The 16,750-nt window shown below is 43.2% G+C and overlaps 1 protein-coding gene across 3 annotated transcripts in view; it reads right to left on the bottom strand.

Moving 5' to 3' along the window:
* Positions 1 to 16,750, bottom strand: part of LOC115079726 (5-phosphohydroxy-L-lysine phospho-lyase-like) — a 42,651-nt gene extending 25,901 nt beyond the window's left edge. The window contains exons 1-8 of one of the 3 annotated variants that reach the window (XM_029583507.1): positions 15,484 to 16,750; positions 14,540 to 14,843; positions 9,601 to 9,719; positions 9,110 to 9,269; positions 7,200 to 7,274; positions 5,107 to 5,194; positions 4,901 to 5,017; positions 3,525 to 3,607 (exon numbers count right to left, since the gene is read on the bottom strand). In XM_029583507.1, the coding sequence (XP_029439367.1) occupies positions 3,525 to 3,607; positions 4,901 to 5,017; positions 5,107 to 5,194; positions 7,200 to 7,274; positions 9,110 to 9,269; positions 9,601 to 9,719; positions 14,540 to 14,598 (701 nt within the window). In that variant the 5' untranslated portion in view covers positions 14,599 to 14,843; positions 15,484 to 16,750. Of the gene's footprint in view, positions 1 to 3,524; positions 3,608 to 4,900; positions 5,018 to 5,106; positions 5,195 to 7,199; positions 7,275 to 9,109; positions 9,270 to 9,600; positions 9,720 to 14,539; positions 14,844 to 15,003; positions 15,408 to 15,483 lie in introns of those variants that run through there. The other 2 variants (XM_029583505.1, XM_029583506.1) reach the window with 2 other exon arrangements.

The following is a 16,750-nucleotide window of genomic DNA, read 5'->3' as shown; positions in this document are numbered from 1 at the left end:
TATCCACCAGATGTCTCTGCATGTCTGCATACCACTGGCAGCTGGGCCAATCCGGAGCCACTAGGACTAATCCCATGTGCTCGATCCTGCAAATGACCCTGCCCGGCCATGGCCATGGGGGGAAGGCTTGTAGTAAATCCTCTTCTGCCAGGTCTGAACCAGGGCGTTGATTCCCCAGGAACCACCAATCTCTTCTGCAACTGAAGAATCTGGAAACCTTTGTGATATGAGATGCGGCCAGCAGGTCGATGTGTGGGAGGCCCTAGGGATCTACCAGCAGCTGAAAGGCTCTGGCCAAAAACTACCCATTCTCCTGAATCCAGACTCTCCCTGCTTAGACAGTCTGCTCTGAAGTTGTCTTTTCCTGCAATGTGGGAGGTTGAGATCTGTAGATTCAATTCTGCCCATTCCATAAGGAGATCTATCTCCAGAGATGCTTGTTGGCTCTTGGTTCCTCCCTGGCAGTTGATGTAGGCTACTGGTGTTGCATTGTCAGACATCACACAGACCGCCTGACTCTGAAGTAAGTGGCTGAACTGTCAAGCCAATCTATCCACCCAGGCTTCCAGGCGGTTTATGTTCTAGAGCCTTCTTCCTTGGACTGTCCGTTCCTGACAGTGAGCTCCCCAATCTCAGAGGCTTGCATCTGTTGTGAGGACCAGCCAGTTCGGTGGGGACAGGTTTATATCCTTGCCCAGGTGAGCTTCCTAAATTCACAGGAGCTGAGAACATACTTCCATCAGTAGGTGGTGGCGAATCAAATAGTCTTGAGACAGCGGGTTCCAGTGTGACAGCAGGGAGCGATGAAGTAGCCGCATGTGTGCCCTCTCCCATGGTACTCTCTTCAGCGTTGACGCCATCAGAGGACCTGAAGATAGCTCTACACCTTGGGGGCGTATCGTGCTCGTCAACAAACATTCTTAGGATATCAACTTTCTTAACCTTGCCCTGCTTGGTGTTGAACCGGACTCCCAGATATTCCAAAGACTGGGAGGGCTTGAGGCTGCTTTTGTCCGTATTTATGACCCAACCAAGCTCCTGAAGCAGGGACGGACACTTTCTTCCAATGACTTCACCCAGATCAACCAGTCCAAATATGGGTGCACCAGGATTCCCTCTTTCCTCAGTGCCGCCGCTACGACCACCATAATCTTGGAAAATATTCTGGGGGCAGTGGCCAGGCCGACGGGCAGCGCCTGGAACACATAGTTGCAGCCCAGTACCGCAAAGCGTAAGAAATGTTTGTTCTTGCCGACTGGAATATGAAGATAGGCCTCTCAGAGGTCCAGGGAGGTTAGGAACTCTCCTGATTGTACAGCCATTATCACGGAGCACAGAGTTTCCTTGCAGAAATGAATTACCCCGTAGGTATCAGTTGACACTCTTGATGTACAGGATGGGAAGAACCGGGCTTGGTAAAGTCTGGGGAGGTCAACTCTCCCTGGGCCTCCTCACAGTACTGTCATAAGTAAGAATCTAGGTCAGACTGAATAGCCCTAATATGGCAAGCAGGGCAGAGAGAATGGCCCTTTTGTTTCTTTGCTGCTGGAGCCATTAGAGACGTAATTGCGAATTCAGCCAGCTTGTGCTTGAAGACTTTTTGAGTGCACAGATTTCGGGCACCTAAGTGGGCTGTGGCGAGGTCCATGTACAGCCCATATGCTTGGGAATTCTGCGCCTAAGAAGTCTACATAGATTGCGAGCACAGCCGGCGCTCACATTGCAGGCGCAGAACTGCCACGCACTGCACGTACTGAAACAGTTATGGAGGGCAATGCAAGGCGCATAAAACTGGTGTGCCAAGTCAGCCTAAAGCGGGGCCTAGCCCACCGGGGGAGGGGGCTGCTCGAATGCCCACTTCCCTTTACAGCAATGGATCAGGAGCGACATCAGTAAGGAGACTGGAGAAAAGCTTACCAAAACCCCTCCACTCTGAACAGAAATTTTTAACTTGCCTGGGGGCTCCGCTTACCTGCTGAGTACAGACTCTCTTCGGCTGCGGGGTGAGAGGGCTTTGGCCGTCACCGCCTTGCTCTGCTTCCTGCACCTGCTGCCTTTCAGCTGTTTCAGCAGCAAAGTCCACATCGGGAACCGGCTACTGGACCAAGGCACACCTCTGAGGCATCTCTGAAATCACCTCAGGAGAGGGACCTTGAGGTATCTCTGCAGGAAAGCGGGGCTCAATCTCTCTCCAATTTAAAGGTAAAATTTTCTCTTCTAAAAAGAGTACGGCGATCCCGATAGGGAAACGTCCATATCTGCTAAGAGACGGAGAGATAGTGGAGGGGTGAAGTCATTGCAGGGGTGTATCTAAGGTGACATTAGTTTTGAAACATGACTGTCTCCATCTGTTAGCACGGAAGAGCCCATTGGTCCTGAGTCCATCTGGCTACACTATAGGAAATCCTAATTTACCCCAGATGCCATTAACTAAGTTTTCAACTTCCTCTGAAATTTCAGTAAATCACCTTCCTCTCTTCACTATGCTGGTAAATTATTCTATGATTTAGAAACTCTTGTCGAGAGCCCAATTTTACAATCTCACATAGAAATAGGCTCTTACAGATGGAAGCTGTAACCAGTACCTTGAATTAGATCCTAAATTCCAACCAGGACAATGACAGCTCAACGGACCTAAGAGGTGATGGACAAATACCTCTCAAAACAAACATACAGCACATCCTTACTGGCAATTGAGGTAGTTTCAACAATAGCAGGGATGCTGATGCTCACCGTGAGCTTACCCATGATGATCCTTGCTGCAGTATTCTGTCATTCCTGCAATTTCCGATTAGTTCTATCTGGTAACTCCAAAAAGACTGCATTACAATAATCTACCTGCAACACCACCAGTGCATGTAGCACAGATTTTAAAGCCTGAAATTCCAAATAATGGTTTCAATTGCCTCACCATCTTTAACTTCAAATATCACAACTAGCAAGGAATGTATATCTGCCTCTCCAAGCTTAGAGTCCAATTTTACTGCTAATGATTTCACCACCTCTAACTAGTGCCAAAGACATCCTTTTAATATGTAGGAAGAACGGATTGATATCTGACATCTCTTGCAACACCTATTCTGATCTTATTTTCACATTTTTCTGGGATAGCAGGAGGGTTGTTTGGGTTTTTTTTAAAGATTTTATTTAAAAAAAAATCAAGTTGACACTAATAATTTGGCAAAATGCTATATCTGCATATTGTTGGAACATTTCAATGGAAATACCAAAAATATTAAATGACTGAGCAGCCTGTTAGAAATAACCATGACAGGCTTCTTCTTCTATTACATATTTTAAAACTTTTTTATATAAAACTTATACCAGCTGCCTCATGTCAGATTCTACAAACCTCAATTTTCACTTATAGGAGAACTGCAGGTTAAAACCGCAATTTACATTTTTACCTATTACTTAAATCAGCAGAGATTTAGATAACACAGGTGTAGTCTGCTTCAATCTATTTGAATATAAAATAATTTATAATATATATAACTATTAAAAGTGTGAAGTATTGTACTTACTCTGCAACCTTCTGAAAATAGCCTGCTGGTGGAATTATTTGGCCTGCAACACTAGGCAATGACTCAATAAAAAATGCAGCAATCTGTAAGGTAATGGTACAAATGCAGCGTTTTTGCATTACAAGCCAAAAGAAGCTGGAGAAAATAGTACTCTGCATCACTGGTGATGTAGTTTAGAACAAGGAAAGAAAGTTACTAGGCTCTATTTGCCTTTACTAATGTATAACACGAAATTAAGTATGGGACCTTTCATAGTATACACAAATCATTCTATAGTCTAAGACAGTAGATGGGGGAAGACCTAGAGGTCTTTCTGAATACTTGAGAGTGGGGGTGTAGTTGCACAAACAAGATCCTAAGATACTTTTCTGTGCAAAGGAAAGAGAGAGGGAGCTGGAAGCATTTATCTTTTGGCTGTGGAGTGGGGACCAAACTATATGTTAATGTGGCCCAACTCCATCAAAATCTGGAAGGTTAGTTGGACCATGTTAACACTTCTTGGGTATGAACACTGGATAGTACATCCGATGTTAATATCTGGTGAGTTGATTTAAACATTTTTTTCTAATATGTATGCACATTAGTATTCGTATCAGTTTCCTGGTAACTTTAAGGCGCATATGGGTCACTTGGAAGTAGTTGGAAAATCAGTTCACTGTTGCTCATTCCTAGATGAAGGAAATGGCAATGGACCAGTCTGCCAAAAACTTGTCTAAACTTAGCTGTGCCATTAACTTTTCACCACATCCTCTGGCAACAAATTCCACAGCTGATAAAAATTCTTACATTTTGTGTTTAACTCTTGTAAATAGCACTTGCTAACACATTTTCTGCATGGCCTTTGGTTGATGCCTCAAGTTAACGCTAATGCCTATTAATACAAAGGCCCCTTAGTGCTCTCAGCATTAGTATTTAGGACAGAGCAGCCTGAAATTATACATTTGCATATACTAGGTCTCCAGTCTGTGCTTGTTATGAATAACCAGACTGGCTAGAGATGCTCCTAAGGACGAGGTTGAGAAGTGTTGGTGCAGAGTCTACTACAGCTGGTAGAATGCTCTCTGCAGTGATGTTTCCAATATGCTTTTATAGCTAGCTAGTCTTGTTCTTTGTTTCCAACTCTAGCATCAAGGCCCAGTCTGTCTAATTTTTAGGATACATAGACACTGATTACATCTCATAAATGTGAAATTATATCAAGTCCTTAATACTGCTTTCTACTGATCCTATTCTATGAGGCTTGGTCATCTTCCATCTTGTACCTATTTGTAGGAAAATTCTCAAGAGTGTCCCAAAATGTTAAATCTTAAAATCGCCACATTTTCAGCAACTCTATTGTGGTGTGTTTGCTAGAGTACAGGCAAGATCAAACCTACCTTGCGATTCTTTTTGTGAGCCTCATCGATGACTTTTTTCACATCACTGGCATAAGCTGCAGCTGGATCTTCGTGATCCTCTCGGTACAGCCCTCTGTAAGTATCGGGGAGAGATGCCTGTGTACAGGAATGGCATATTAACATAAAGGCAATTCCTCCAAGCATATTCTGAAATTAGCAGTGGTTTTATATGCTGCCGTACATACCACATGAACCCATTCTTTTTGTCCTTCCAACTTTCTGAATTTATATGGACTTATGTCAATCAACGATGTCAGATGTCCATGATAAGCACTTAAAAACAAACACAAAATCCAAACTATTTTATTTTTAGACTGGTTATCTAAAGAAATATACTGTGCACAAAATAAATATAAAACAGGCAATACTATCCCTCCCAGGAGATCAGTGCTATGACAGCAATAGGTAGATGTAAATATTTTGTTTATGATGGTTGTCAATATGCTGTAACTTGCCCAGAATAGCTTCTAGCATTGGGTGGTATATAAAGTAATGTAAATAAAATGTCAGGGCTTTCTCCCTCTCTTATCAACCGTTGAACTTTATCTAGTGAGAATGAACTGAAAACAACTTCCAAACCTCTAAGACAGTTGATAATTAAACCAAAAATTGTATCACTGCAACTGCAATTATGGTATTGAGGTGGAGCATGAGAACAACAAAACTCATCGATTACCACCACTACTCAAATAATACAAAATTCATTAAAGTAGAGGCAAAGCTGATAAATTAACCTAAATACTAGGCTTCATCGACATGAATAAACCTCTTTAGGCTCAGCTTTCTTTATAATCATCGGTCAATAAGATTGTAAAAGTGCAACTTAGTGTTTAGTGAACATTACAATTTTTTTTTTTTATATTACAACTAAAAATCAATTTTGCAACGTAAGCCAAAAAATGTCAGTGAATCAAAATGCTGCTCATAATCCATTTTGTAGTCTTGAGCTGTAGGCTCCTTCTTGCTGTGAGCCTTTTCTGCGCAAGACTCTGGAAGCAGTCTAGCTTTGGACAGGGACAGATGTAAGCGAGTACTGCCTTTTTACATTCCTTGGATGTCAAACATCTAATGTAGTACTTGGAGGTGACAATCTGTTCAGAAATCTGATTGCTTGTTTGTGCTCCATGGTAGCGGTGAAGAGGGAGCACTGGTTATGCAGGCGACGATAGGGTTAAGGAAGTCGTTACAGTCACATATGTGGCTGCTGAGGTAGCTTTGCTGAAACATACTAGACCGCATTCCTCAAGGGCTCAGGCGGTATAGTGGGCGAGATTACTGCGTGGCGATGTCAGCTTTGCATACTTTTTTTTTTTCCCCCCGAGCATTATTGCTTGGATGTTCAGGTTAGGGAGGATGCCACTTGTGTGGACAGTTTTGATTGGACCACTGGCAGCCTTCCTCCCTTTTTGGAATTAGCTTTGGTACATCCCACTGGTGGGGACTGACCTGCCAAAATGCAGAGGAAGGAGAAATTACTACTTATCTGATAATTTCCTTTCCTCTGAGGGCAGCTCAATCCCATACCTGACCCAGGCTGCCAAGATTTACTGTTTGGTTAGCTTTTTTTCAGGGCAAACACTGCAGTGTATGATCCCTGCTCTTCGTTTGACTAGCAAGTGGCTTTTCTAGCCCCTTAATTACTGCATGTATTACTTCTTTTGTCTGCGCTTGTTGTTCCCATTGGTTTGGAAGCAGGAGTGGTTAATTGTTACTGCTAATGTTCAAGTATTATCAGTTTGTCCACAGTTTGGCTTTTCCATTAGAATACTGGCTGGCTGATGTCTGAGCGGGACTATATATCCGGGACATCAGCTTTTGCACGGTTTCCATCTGCTGGCAGAGGTGCATAACCCACTGGTGGGGACTGACCTGCCCTCATGAGAGGAAAGGAAATCATCAGGTAAGTAGTAATTTCTCCTTTTTGGTGGATAGCACTGAATAATATCATAGCCTGTTATGGATGATACTTTCAAGGGACATTAACTGTTATACCACAGAAAGGTGGAAACTATTAAAAAGTTCAGCTTCTCAGGGATACAAATAAAGCTAGATATATAATGTAAAAAACAAGTAGCGAAAGTATGGTTATCATGTAAGTGGATGGATATTGGACACTTCTGCTAAAGGGATTTTATACAGATGAGGGACATCTTGTTTGACAGAAGCTTGCTCTCGGCCACTGAAAATTGCTTTGTAAACAGGTTCAACTGTATAACAGTTTTTCAAATAAAGCTGTTAATTATTGACCTTTCATCTACCAAAAGCATATTATACTTACTGGTCTAAAACGATGACATCCTGATGCTTAGTATACTGACGTGCTAACCGCAGGGCAAGGTCATTCGCTTCTGATCTGAGAGACAAAACAGAAAGCTGTTCCACTGAAGGGATAATAATATTTTGGGTTCTAAACTTAGGCAGCAGTGAGGTTCATATTCAAAAGCCATTTAGACGGATAACTCAAGTTATTCATCTAAATAGCAAATATGGCATATTCAGCCACTAATTTAGATTTTTTAAAAAGGGGGTGCTTTGGGTGTTCCAGGGAGGGGCAGAGATATCCGGCTAACCTAGCTGAATAGAGTATATCCAGTGAGGTAGGCCTGATAAGTTATCTGGCTTACTGAATATGAAGCCCCCTTAAGACCAGCGCTCACCAACCCATAGACTTCCTTCATTCAAACAACATAACAGGAAGTGACCCACATGCTGCTCGATTGCTTTCCTACTGCTGTGCTGATTCCACAGCGCTCTTCAATATTCATGGGCTGTCTGAGCTGACCTTGCACTGCACGAGATTATGCCAGTGACCTTGTTTTCAGTGCAGGCTGCATCTGAGTGAGGGGAGCTCTCAGAAGATGGATTACTGTGAGAGGATTCTCTTCCCCCCACCAAGCACAAAGCAACACTACTAATAGTGGTATTGTTGCTACTTTGGCAGTTAGCCCCTCCCCCTCCAAGCACAAATCTTGTCAATTCCTGCTCTCTAAAATTTCAATTAAAAAAGACAAACCCTAAATATATTGCTGCTCATATGTTTCCAATGTGGGGTTTGTTTTTTTTGTTGGTGGCAACTTTAGGGAGTGCTCAATGGATTTTTATTTTACATTCAGACAGTTCAATCTAGAAGCCATGATGTAGCAGTTTTTACTACCTAATTGTCATGGCTACTGAGTCCATGGTGCATTAATCATCAGAGACAATGATATTATTTGCACGGAGTCAGTTACTACGCTTAACAGAAACATGGGGGTAATCTGCAGGGAGAAGCAGTTACTATTATAAGGTTGCTGGGCATACTGGATGGCCCATTTGGTCCTTTTCTGCCATCATTACTCTGTAAATTTCATTTTTAGAATTAAAAATTCTAGAAATATCACCTATGACTTTCAGTTTATTTTCTGGATTTAGGAAAATACTGTCATCTAGCAGTGTCCTTATGTCTATACTAATTATCTGTGTGTTGCTATATATTAAACATGAATTGAGTTTTTATATTTTTATTGCATGTGAAGTGTGGGCGATTTATCAGCAACACCTTATGTGCCTCAAAGGACCGCCAAATGATGCATTTGAAAGATTCTCTATATAACGTGGAAAGATCACCGCAAACACCAGGCAAGCTTACTGAAGCAAACGTCATCTGCATCAAGTCAATGCTCATCAAAACCTCCACTTTGCTGGATTGGCTACTGTGTGCAGATGCCCAGCTCTCTAAACAGGTTCACAACTCATTCATGGGCAAAGCTCTCAAGCCAGCCAGAGGAAACATTACAAAAAGACATCTCAACAGTATGGCTGAGGAGGAACTGGCTACTAACCAGCTATCAGTGGCACAGTTCCTTCAAACTAGCAGCAGCCTGATTTAAAATAAAGCAGTTGATATGGAAGTGGAAATAGTCGAGGGGGAAAAAAAAAGAAAAACCCAAGTCTTTGAGCTCCTCTCCTCAGTGGAACAACTGGCAACTTTTATGGGCAGACCTGTTATTCAAGGATTGGATTTCAAATCACAGCGGTAGACCATGGTAGAGATCAACGTCAAGTTGACAGATTATCCACTATTTCATATCCAAAATGCACTTCCATTCTAGAACTTAAGTAGTTTATAGTCAAATTATGGCTAAGCACCAGCTAATATGCGCCGCATATCAGTTAACAACAGATAACATAACAGTTTTGTAGACCTACCCGGAATTCAGAAAATAGTAGATGCACAACTTTTCTGGCAGTGTTTTGGAAAGTCGTCTTGCATACTCTACCAAATTGTCATGGAGGTAGCGTGTATTTGTATTTAACAATTTGCTTTGTTCGTGCTCTGCCTTTATTACAATAGGGTGGCAGTGCCCAACTGAAAGAGAGAAGGGTAAAAATCAGGGTCCATACTTATTCCAGTAGGATGCTGTTGTCCTAATCCTCCCTACACCATGAATCTCAGCTGCAACTAACATTACCATCTATTGCCACAGCAGCTATTCTGGAAGTTGACATGATCCGAATCCTCCTTGTGTATTCAGAGCCTGGTGCAGAAAAGTGTCAGGGAGCGCATACGGCTCCCTGACACTTTACTGGATTTTTACCACATTTTTTTAAGCCTTGAAATTCTGGAACTCTTGACAGGCTCTGTAAACTCTCCTGCAACTTAGGACATATGGACCCATCTGCTAGTGATTTTTACTTACCATGGGAAACATTGTTGATACAGTCAAGGTACTGTCTTCCCTTTTCGTCATATATATACTGCCCTTCAGCCCGTACAATCTTCACGGGATCTTCTGGGAAAAAGAGCTTGCAGGCTGACCTGCAGAGACCACACAAATCTGTACATAAAACTAGACTCTTACCTTTCTAGATCATCATCTTTTCATTTATGACTGGATCTTAAATGCTAACATTTTTACAGAATGCAAAAAATCATAAGTCACAAGAAAATAACTTATACAACCAGGATCATTTTGCCAGTGTCAAAATGTAACAATTTTCATTGTCAAACTAGTACAATATTTGTGTTCAGAGGACAAACAGGTAAGATACAAAGGGCTAGAGATAATTCACTTTGTTACTCCACAGAATATACAGTGTAATTAAAAGTAATATGCAGTATGTGAGTTTGGTGGGCTTGTTGGGGCAGGTAGCCAGGGTATGTGCTGCATCTCTCCTCTGCAATGCTCTTTGTAGCAAGTACAAACAGGCTCAGTATGTGATCCCTCAAGTTCTAGGCGAACATCATTTTCTGCATTTACTATGTCGCCAACCACTGCCTAGTGTCTGGGTTAGAAAGACCAATTTAAGTTGGCATGACCTCTCCTTGGTAGGTTTTGCATTGTCCTAACTTTAAAAATGAAGCACATAACACTATATACACGGAATTTTTCAGGCTTTTCAGGAAAGTGCCATTAGTGTTAACAGCAAATGTAATCAACTCTGCAGTTTCAGTGCAAAACAATGGCATGGCTGCATTGTGCATCCATGAAAGCAATGGGTAACTACAGAGCAGCGGTTACAATCTGAAACAGTAGAAGCATTACAAAAGCATCAGGCTTCAAGAAGGCCAGAGTGAAGTGGGTGTTTGCAGTAACAATAATTCACTAACCTTAGTGGCTGTGCAGATTATAACAGCTTGTTTGTTAATAAGGCGTAGAAGCAAGATGGCAAGGCCTGAAATGGCCTACTAGCGGAGGTGCTGGAGGCCACGGTCAATGTAACAGTTTTGGGGAAAGGGGAGCTGGTGTTGGCTTACACATGTGCCCAAAGGGAATGAATCTTAAATGGGCAGACTGGATGGGCCATTATCTGCCATCACTGACTTAAAGAAAACTTCTAGAACGTTGCTCTATTCAAACATTTGTTTCCATCTACAGCACCAGCTTGCCTCCCGTTTCTGTCTTTCTACATCATCTTTTTAAGTGATTTTTTTCCCTTCTATAATCTCACCTTTCAATTGCTTGTACATTTTCAGACACAAATTTAAACAGCCAAATCTTGGTCATTAAGCTACACACAGCCTGTGTTGCACTCAGCCCAAGCAACCCCAACCCTAAAAATACTTGCAAGCACAACCTCTCTCGCACAGCCACACCCATGCTGTCACAGTCACTGCAGGCTCAGACCCTGGTCCCCTTCCATTTCCAGCTTCACAAAGACTCCCCTCCGCTCCAAAAAGAGGCACTAGGGACGCACTAGTGACCCTAGCGCCTCTTTTTGCTGCTGGCCCTCATTTGAATACAGAATCGCACGCACAGAAGAGTGGACTTTTACTGTATCGGCCCATTACTAATATATTTTAGCTGCTGGGTGGTCTAATTTCTCCACAGGCAGTTATTTTTCAGTTTTTCTTTAGGCTTGGTTCTCATAAGGCATTTCCTTAAGACAGATGAGTCAGTTTAAACATCAGACTCTGTCTGCAACTGGAAGTGTAATTTTCAAAGTCACTTTAATGTGTTAAAAAGTGTTTTCCCCACACCAATGGACTTTTACAAAATTGCCTGTCCAGTAAGTGAGTAAAGTACATTTATAGGGCCTGTCTAAGTGTAAGTTTATGTACAGTGAACAGAGGTAGTCCAGGGGGACTGAATTTGGGAGGGGGTTTGTATTTATTTTCAAAAGTATGTATGTAAACTTTCAAACTGTGCATAAAATTAGCAGGTGTAATTGCTTGTGGGGAGTGGTAGTGGGATAATTTTCCTTTTGAAAACTGGTGAAAAGGCTGTGGGCTGTTTCCAAACCTGTCATTAAATTTTTTGTTTTTTGGCTGTAACAGAGGTCAGCTTCCACAGGAAATCACAAGTAAAGACTCTGTAGCTTTCACGTTGTACTCATTGCAGTAAAAATAGCTAGATTAAAAAAAAACCAAACCTGCAGATTTTGTAGAATCTCTAAAATCTTTCCATAAAGTAAATAACTTTAGCTGAGCTAGGCTCTTTGTTTTTACAATTTTTATGTACAAGTATCCCTAGTTGTGGAGTTGTTTCCTGGTTTCCACATGAATCACCATCTTTGTTTCATTGTGTTTTGTCACAAGGGTTGTTGAGTAAAGGTGATGGTAGAGCACTGGATCTGGGCCCCAGCCGGAAAGCCTTCTATAGCACAGCTCCAAAAGGAGGCAAATCGCATGTGCAGCTGCCAGCGCCGGACTCGTGGTGGTTTTGGGGATTAGAATCATTGGGTGAGAGGGGGAAAAGTGTGGCAGCAGCAATGAAAGGTTGAGAGAGCCATTGGTGTTTCATGGAATGGGGGCAGGGAGAGGCAGTGAGGGATTCAGGATGGGGGGGGGGGGGGTGGAAACAGAAAAAAGGGCATGAACTAGTGGTGGGAGGATGGGGGGGAGAAAAAAGAGCACGAGCGGGATAGTGAGTGTATGGGGGAAGAGGAATAGCTGCAGTACAGTGGTAGTGGTGGGAAGGGACATGGGATGAAGGCAAAGGAGGGCCCTGAGGGGAAAATGATATTTACTTTGTTTGTAGTTGGCCCCTCCACCTTTCCCAACTGCCTCTTAAAGTCAACACAAAGAAAAGGCAATGGAGAGTAACAATTAATACAACAATGAAGTTAAATTGAAGGGAGGGAACCTGGGTGCAGAAGCAGTGGTAAGCAGTAGTAATGTCTGATGAACAGGCTACAAACTGCATCGTCTTTTGAGGTCACTGGCAATGTACAGCGCCATGATGCTGTGTTCTGTATGCGGAGTCACTACCCAGGAACAAGACCATGGAGTCATTGTGGAAACACCAGTGCAATCCTTGGGTCAGAGTGTGGTGCCAGTCAAAAAAAAAAAAATTCTTGGAATGATCCACGAAGGAATGGAGAATTAAACGGAAACTATCCTATTGCCTCGGTAGCGAGCCATCGTGCAACTGCACCTTATGTACTGTGTGCATTATAGTTACCCCCCTTTCAAGAAAGATGATGGAACTAGACAAGGGGGCGAAGGAAGGTGACAAAATGCAAAAAGGCATGGAACGTCTCCTACGATGAAAGGGGATGTAGGCTAGAACGCTTCAGTCTGGGGAAAAAGAGGGCTGAAAGAGGACATGAGACGTTTATAAAATGAGTGAGGTGGAAGAGGTAAATTATAGAATGGTTATTTACCCTTTCAAATAATACTAAAAGGTGCAGGGAATGCCCCCCCCCCCCCCTTCTAACAACCAGCAGATTCAAAACCGATCATAGGAAGTACTTTTTCACGCTGGGCACTATTAAGCTGTGGAATCTCTTTCCAGAGAATGTGATCAAGGCAAGTGGCAGAGCAGGGTTTAAAAGAGGTTTGAACAGATTCCCGCAGCAGAGTCCCCAGCACATTATTAGCCAGGTAGACTAGCGAAAGTTATTACTATCCCTGGGCGAGAGTAACAGGAATTAGAGCTATGGTGTGAGATGGGCCACTACCCAACCCCATGCTAAGCTCGATGGATGTTGGGCTGACTCAGCAGGACATTTTGGAATACATTCTAACCCCAGGCAAAGGCAGTAAAACATTAATTGTATTCAGATTCTTCTTTTTATGACAGTTTCCTAAGAATTTCCATTACAACTGTTTACAGCTATAGCCTGGACTTTAATCTTAATTCCAGCAGCATTGGCAAGCAATCCTACCAAGAAAATGAGCAGGGGAGGCACTTAGACTAGCAATTGCAGCTCATTATTTTGACTACCATCCAACTACTTTTTTTTTTTTTAAATAGAATGTTTAACCCTCCTCAAATAGTTTCATGTCACTAGTAGAGCAGGGTGGCAGTGTGGTAAACCCCCATATTGGTCAGGTTTCCATTCCTAGCAGCAACCAACCTCATCTTATAGTTCAAACCCTACACTTGATCTTATCTAAAGAGACTGAGAAACAATGTGGTGAGCCAGGGTAGGCCCCGATGAAGAGACACGGGGGCTTGTTGGCTATTCTTTCAGATCTTAATTTCATCCACTATACCTACCCACTAAAAACAAAAGTGTAATTCTTGTTTTTAACCCATTATCTGAAGGTGGTTTCTCTACCAAAAAAAAGCACACTTACAAGTAAATGGCATGGGGAGAAACCAGTATGGGCTTAGTCTCGTGCTACTCCCCCACAATTATCAGATTTTGCATAGCTGTAGGTGTGTTACAAATTTATTTTCATAAGTGCTGCTGTGAAATGTCTTGTTCCTCCCCCCAGCAAGAGTAGAATCTAACCTGCCCTTTTGTGTCTAACGTTCCGGAAGGGCATGTATTAGCTGCACACTTTTCTCCTTGCTCCCTTGTGCACTCTAGAATTTATTTATTTAATTCTTTTCTATACCGGTATTAGTGGTTACATCATACTGGTTTACATCCGAACTGAAGGTAGAAAGTACATCAAACAAGGGACAGGGGACGGGACTACAAGGAACAGGAGAGAAGGGTCGCCGGAAACTGGCAAACGCGATCAGAATAAAGAGATAACATGTTAAACGATGTAACATAACGTAGAATAAATCATTCCTATTGTGGAGAATCATGGGGTTACACTGGGGGGAAAATGGGAAACACAGGTCAAAGGGGCACCTCAATGCCATGCTGGCACTATGGTGGTATAGGCCTGAAGTGTTGGGTGTGGAAGTGCTAGTCTCCCAAGAGAGGAGTCCATCTGCGATCCATTGCCCAGCTTACCCAACCAGCTGCCTGCGTAGCTCCAGTGTCTTTTCCCTGCCATACAATTCCCTGTTCATGCTTTGTACACGGACAAAACCACTCGTCAGGCCAGTGAGCTGCTCTCAGCCAGGTATCCTGGTGGCAGAGCAGGGAACCATAGGCACAAAGTCAAATATTAGCTGTGTCCTTGCATCTTCTTTCTCCAGTGCTTTTCTTTGGTGCTTTGACCACAACTGCTTGAGAGAAACACAGGAACTAAGCCAAGGCCCAGTATCCACCCAGGGCAGTCCTATTTCTTTCTCCTGGAGCAGTAGTATCAGACCTGAAATATAAAATTATTGTATGAGAACCTCAATTATATTTCACAAAAAAAATATATAGTATGCTGTTAAAAAAAAAAAAAGTGTATTGAAAACAGAGCGATTGAAAAAATGAATTTAAACCCCTCATCTAACAAGGAGACTAACGGGCATGGTCACTACCTGCTCCTTCTATGCCCCTAGGCAAACTGCAGTAGTAACTCCTCCTCCTCTCCGTCCCGTTGGACAGACGAACCTTCAACAATAGGCAGTCTTGCTTCTTGTAAAATATATTCCTAGAAAGCCAATGCTTTGTAAACAACAGATCTGCAGAGTTACAGGTTAGGACGCACGCTACCACACCGCTCCCTTCCCTGCCTTTGTAGCAGGACAGGAATGAAAACAGCAAATAAATATAAGGTGATTCTTTTTTTTATTGCAATAACTTAGTACATTTCTTAGAAAGTTTTGGGGAAGTGAATACTCCCTTTCTCCGATCAAGGGACAGTAAAATTCCGGGCGGGTACAGCAGATCACCCTGCCTCGCGCGCGCTGAGCTTAGAAATGCACGCGGTTCGGCTCCGTTCTTACCCTCCACCGAGTGCCCAGATCCTATTCCATAACCCCCCCCCCCCCCCCCTATAAACTCTCGCCCTCACCTACCTCCAGGCTGGCGGCGAGAGCGAGGAAAGACGCGCGCGATTGGCTGCACTGCCTGCAGGGCGGAAATGCCTCAGTGCCGGGCAGGAGAGCAAAAGCCTCCTCCAACTCAGCAGCAGCAGCAGGACGGAGGCCTCCGCCGATTGGCTGCAGGCCCGAAACCCAGGGGGCAAGGAGCCCAAGCTCCGCCTTCTCTTGCCCTGTCGTGTACTCACCCGGGCGCAGCTGATTGGTTGTGGCATCCGCACATGCTCTCGCTCCTTTTTTTTTTTTTTTTCTCGTTCAATCATCCTTCTGCCTGGCATCTAGCGCAGGACTCAAGCGCAGTTCTTTCCCCTTCTCCGTCTCTCTGCTCGGAAGCGATTTGCAACGATCTGATGATTATGGCAAGGTAAGTACAGCGTTTGGGATTTATGTGGGTGCAGACTGATAGGATAGAGTGCCTAGGAGCATGCAAACAGCCCTTACCTCCTGCCCTCAATGATTTCTCAATTTGCTTTTACCCTTAAGGACATTCTTACCTACATTAATCAGACGGGCATAGACACTGCTTATTGCAGTAGGAGCATGGGATTTCCTTAATGTCTTGCTATTTGCCAGGTACTGGTGACTTGAATGGGCCATACTTAGAGAGGGGATGGTGGGCTTAGTGAACCCTTGCTCTAACCCAGTATGGCATATCTTATGTACTTAAGCTATCCCTCATGGAGTGTATACCCTGGAAGAGAGGAGTTATGATAATACAGACCTTCAGCTACCTGAAATGTTTTAGTGATGAACAAGCCTTAAACCTTTTTTCTGTTGGTAAGACATCAGTAGAACGAGGGGTCATTAAATGGAACTCCAAGGACAACACGGGACCCACCTCAGGAAATATTTCATCACAGAGAGACTGGCGGAGGCTTGGAATGCCCTTCCAGAGCAGGTGGTGAAGACAAAAACAAAAAGAATTCAAAAGGGCATGGGATAAATACTGGCTCCCTAAAGGCTAGAGGATGGAAATGAAGAAAAGAGTGCATAGGGGTAACTTGCTGGTGGGGTGCTTACTACCCTTTCCCAATAAGCCTTATTTATTTAATACTTTTATATACCGAAGCTCGTGTGGACATCACCTCATTTTATTTAAGGTTTTTATATACTGGCATTCATGAAGCAATCACATCATGCCGGTGTACAGTTGAACAGGGGGTGTAAAATACAGTGGAACTGAACTGGTGCAGAAGAAATAGCAGTTACAAGAGCAAAAAGAGGAAGAGGAAAAAACAGGGAA

The sequence above is a fragment of the Rhinatrema bivittatum genome, chromosome 18 (assembly GCF_901001135.1).
Source record: "Rhinatrema bivittatum chromosome 18, aRhiBiv1.1, whole genome shotgun sequence".
Classification (NCBI taxonomy): domain Eukaryota; kingdom Metazoa; phylum Chordata; class Amphibia; order Gymnophiona; family Rhinatrematidae; genus Rhinatrema; species Rhinatrema bivittatum.
This window is presented reverse-complemented; position numbering and strand designations above follow the sequence as displayed.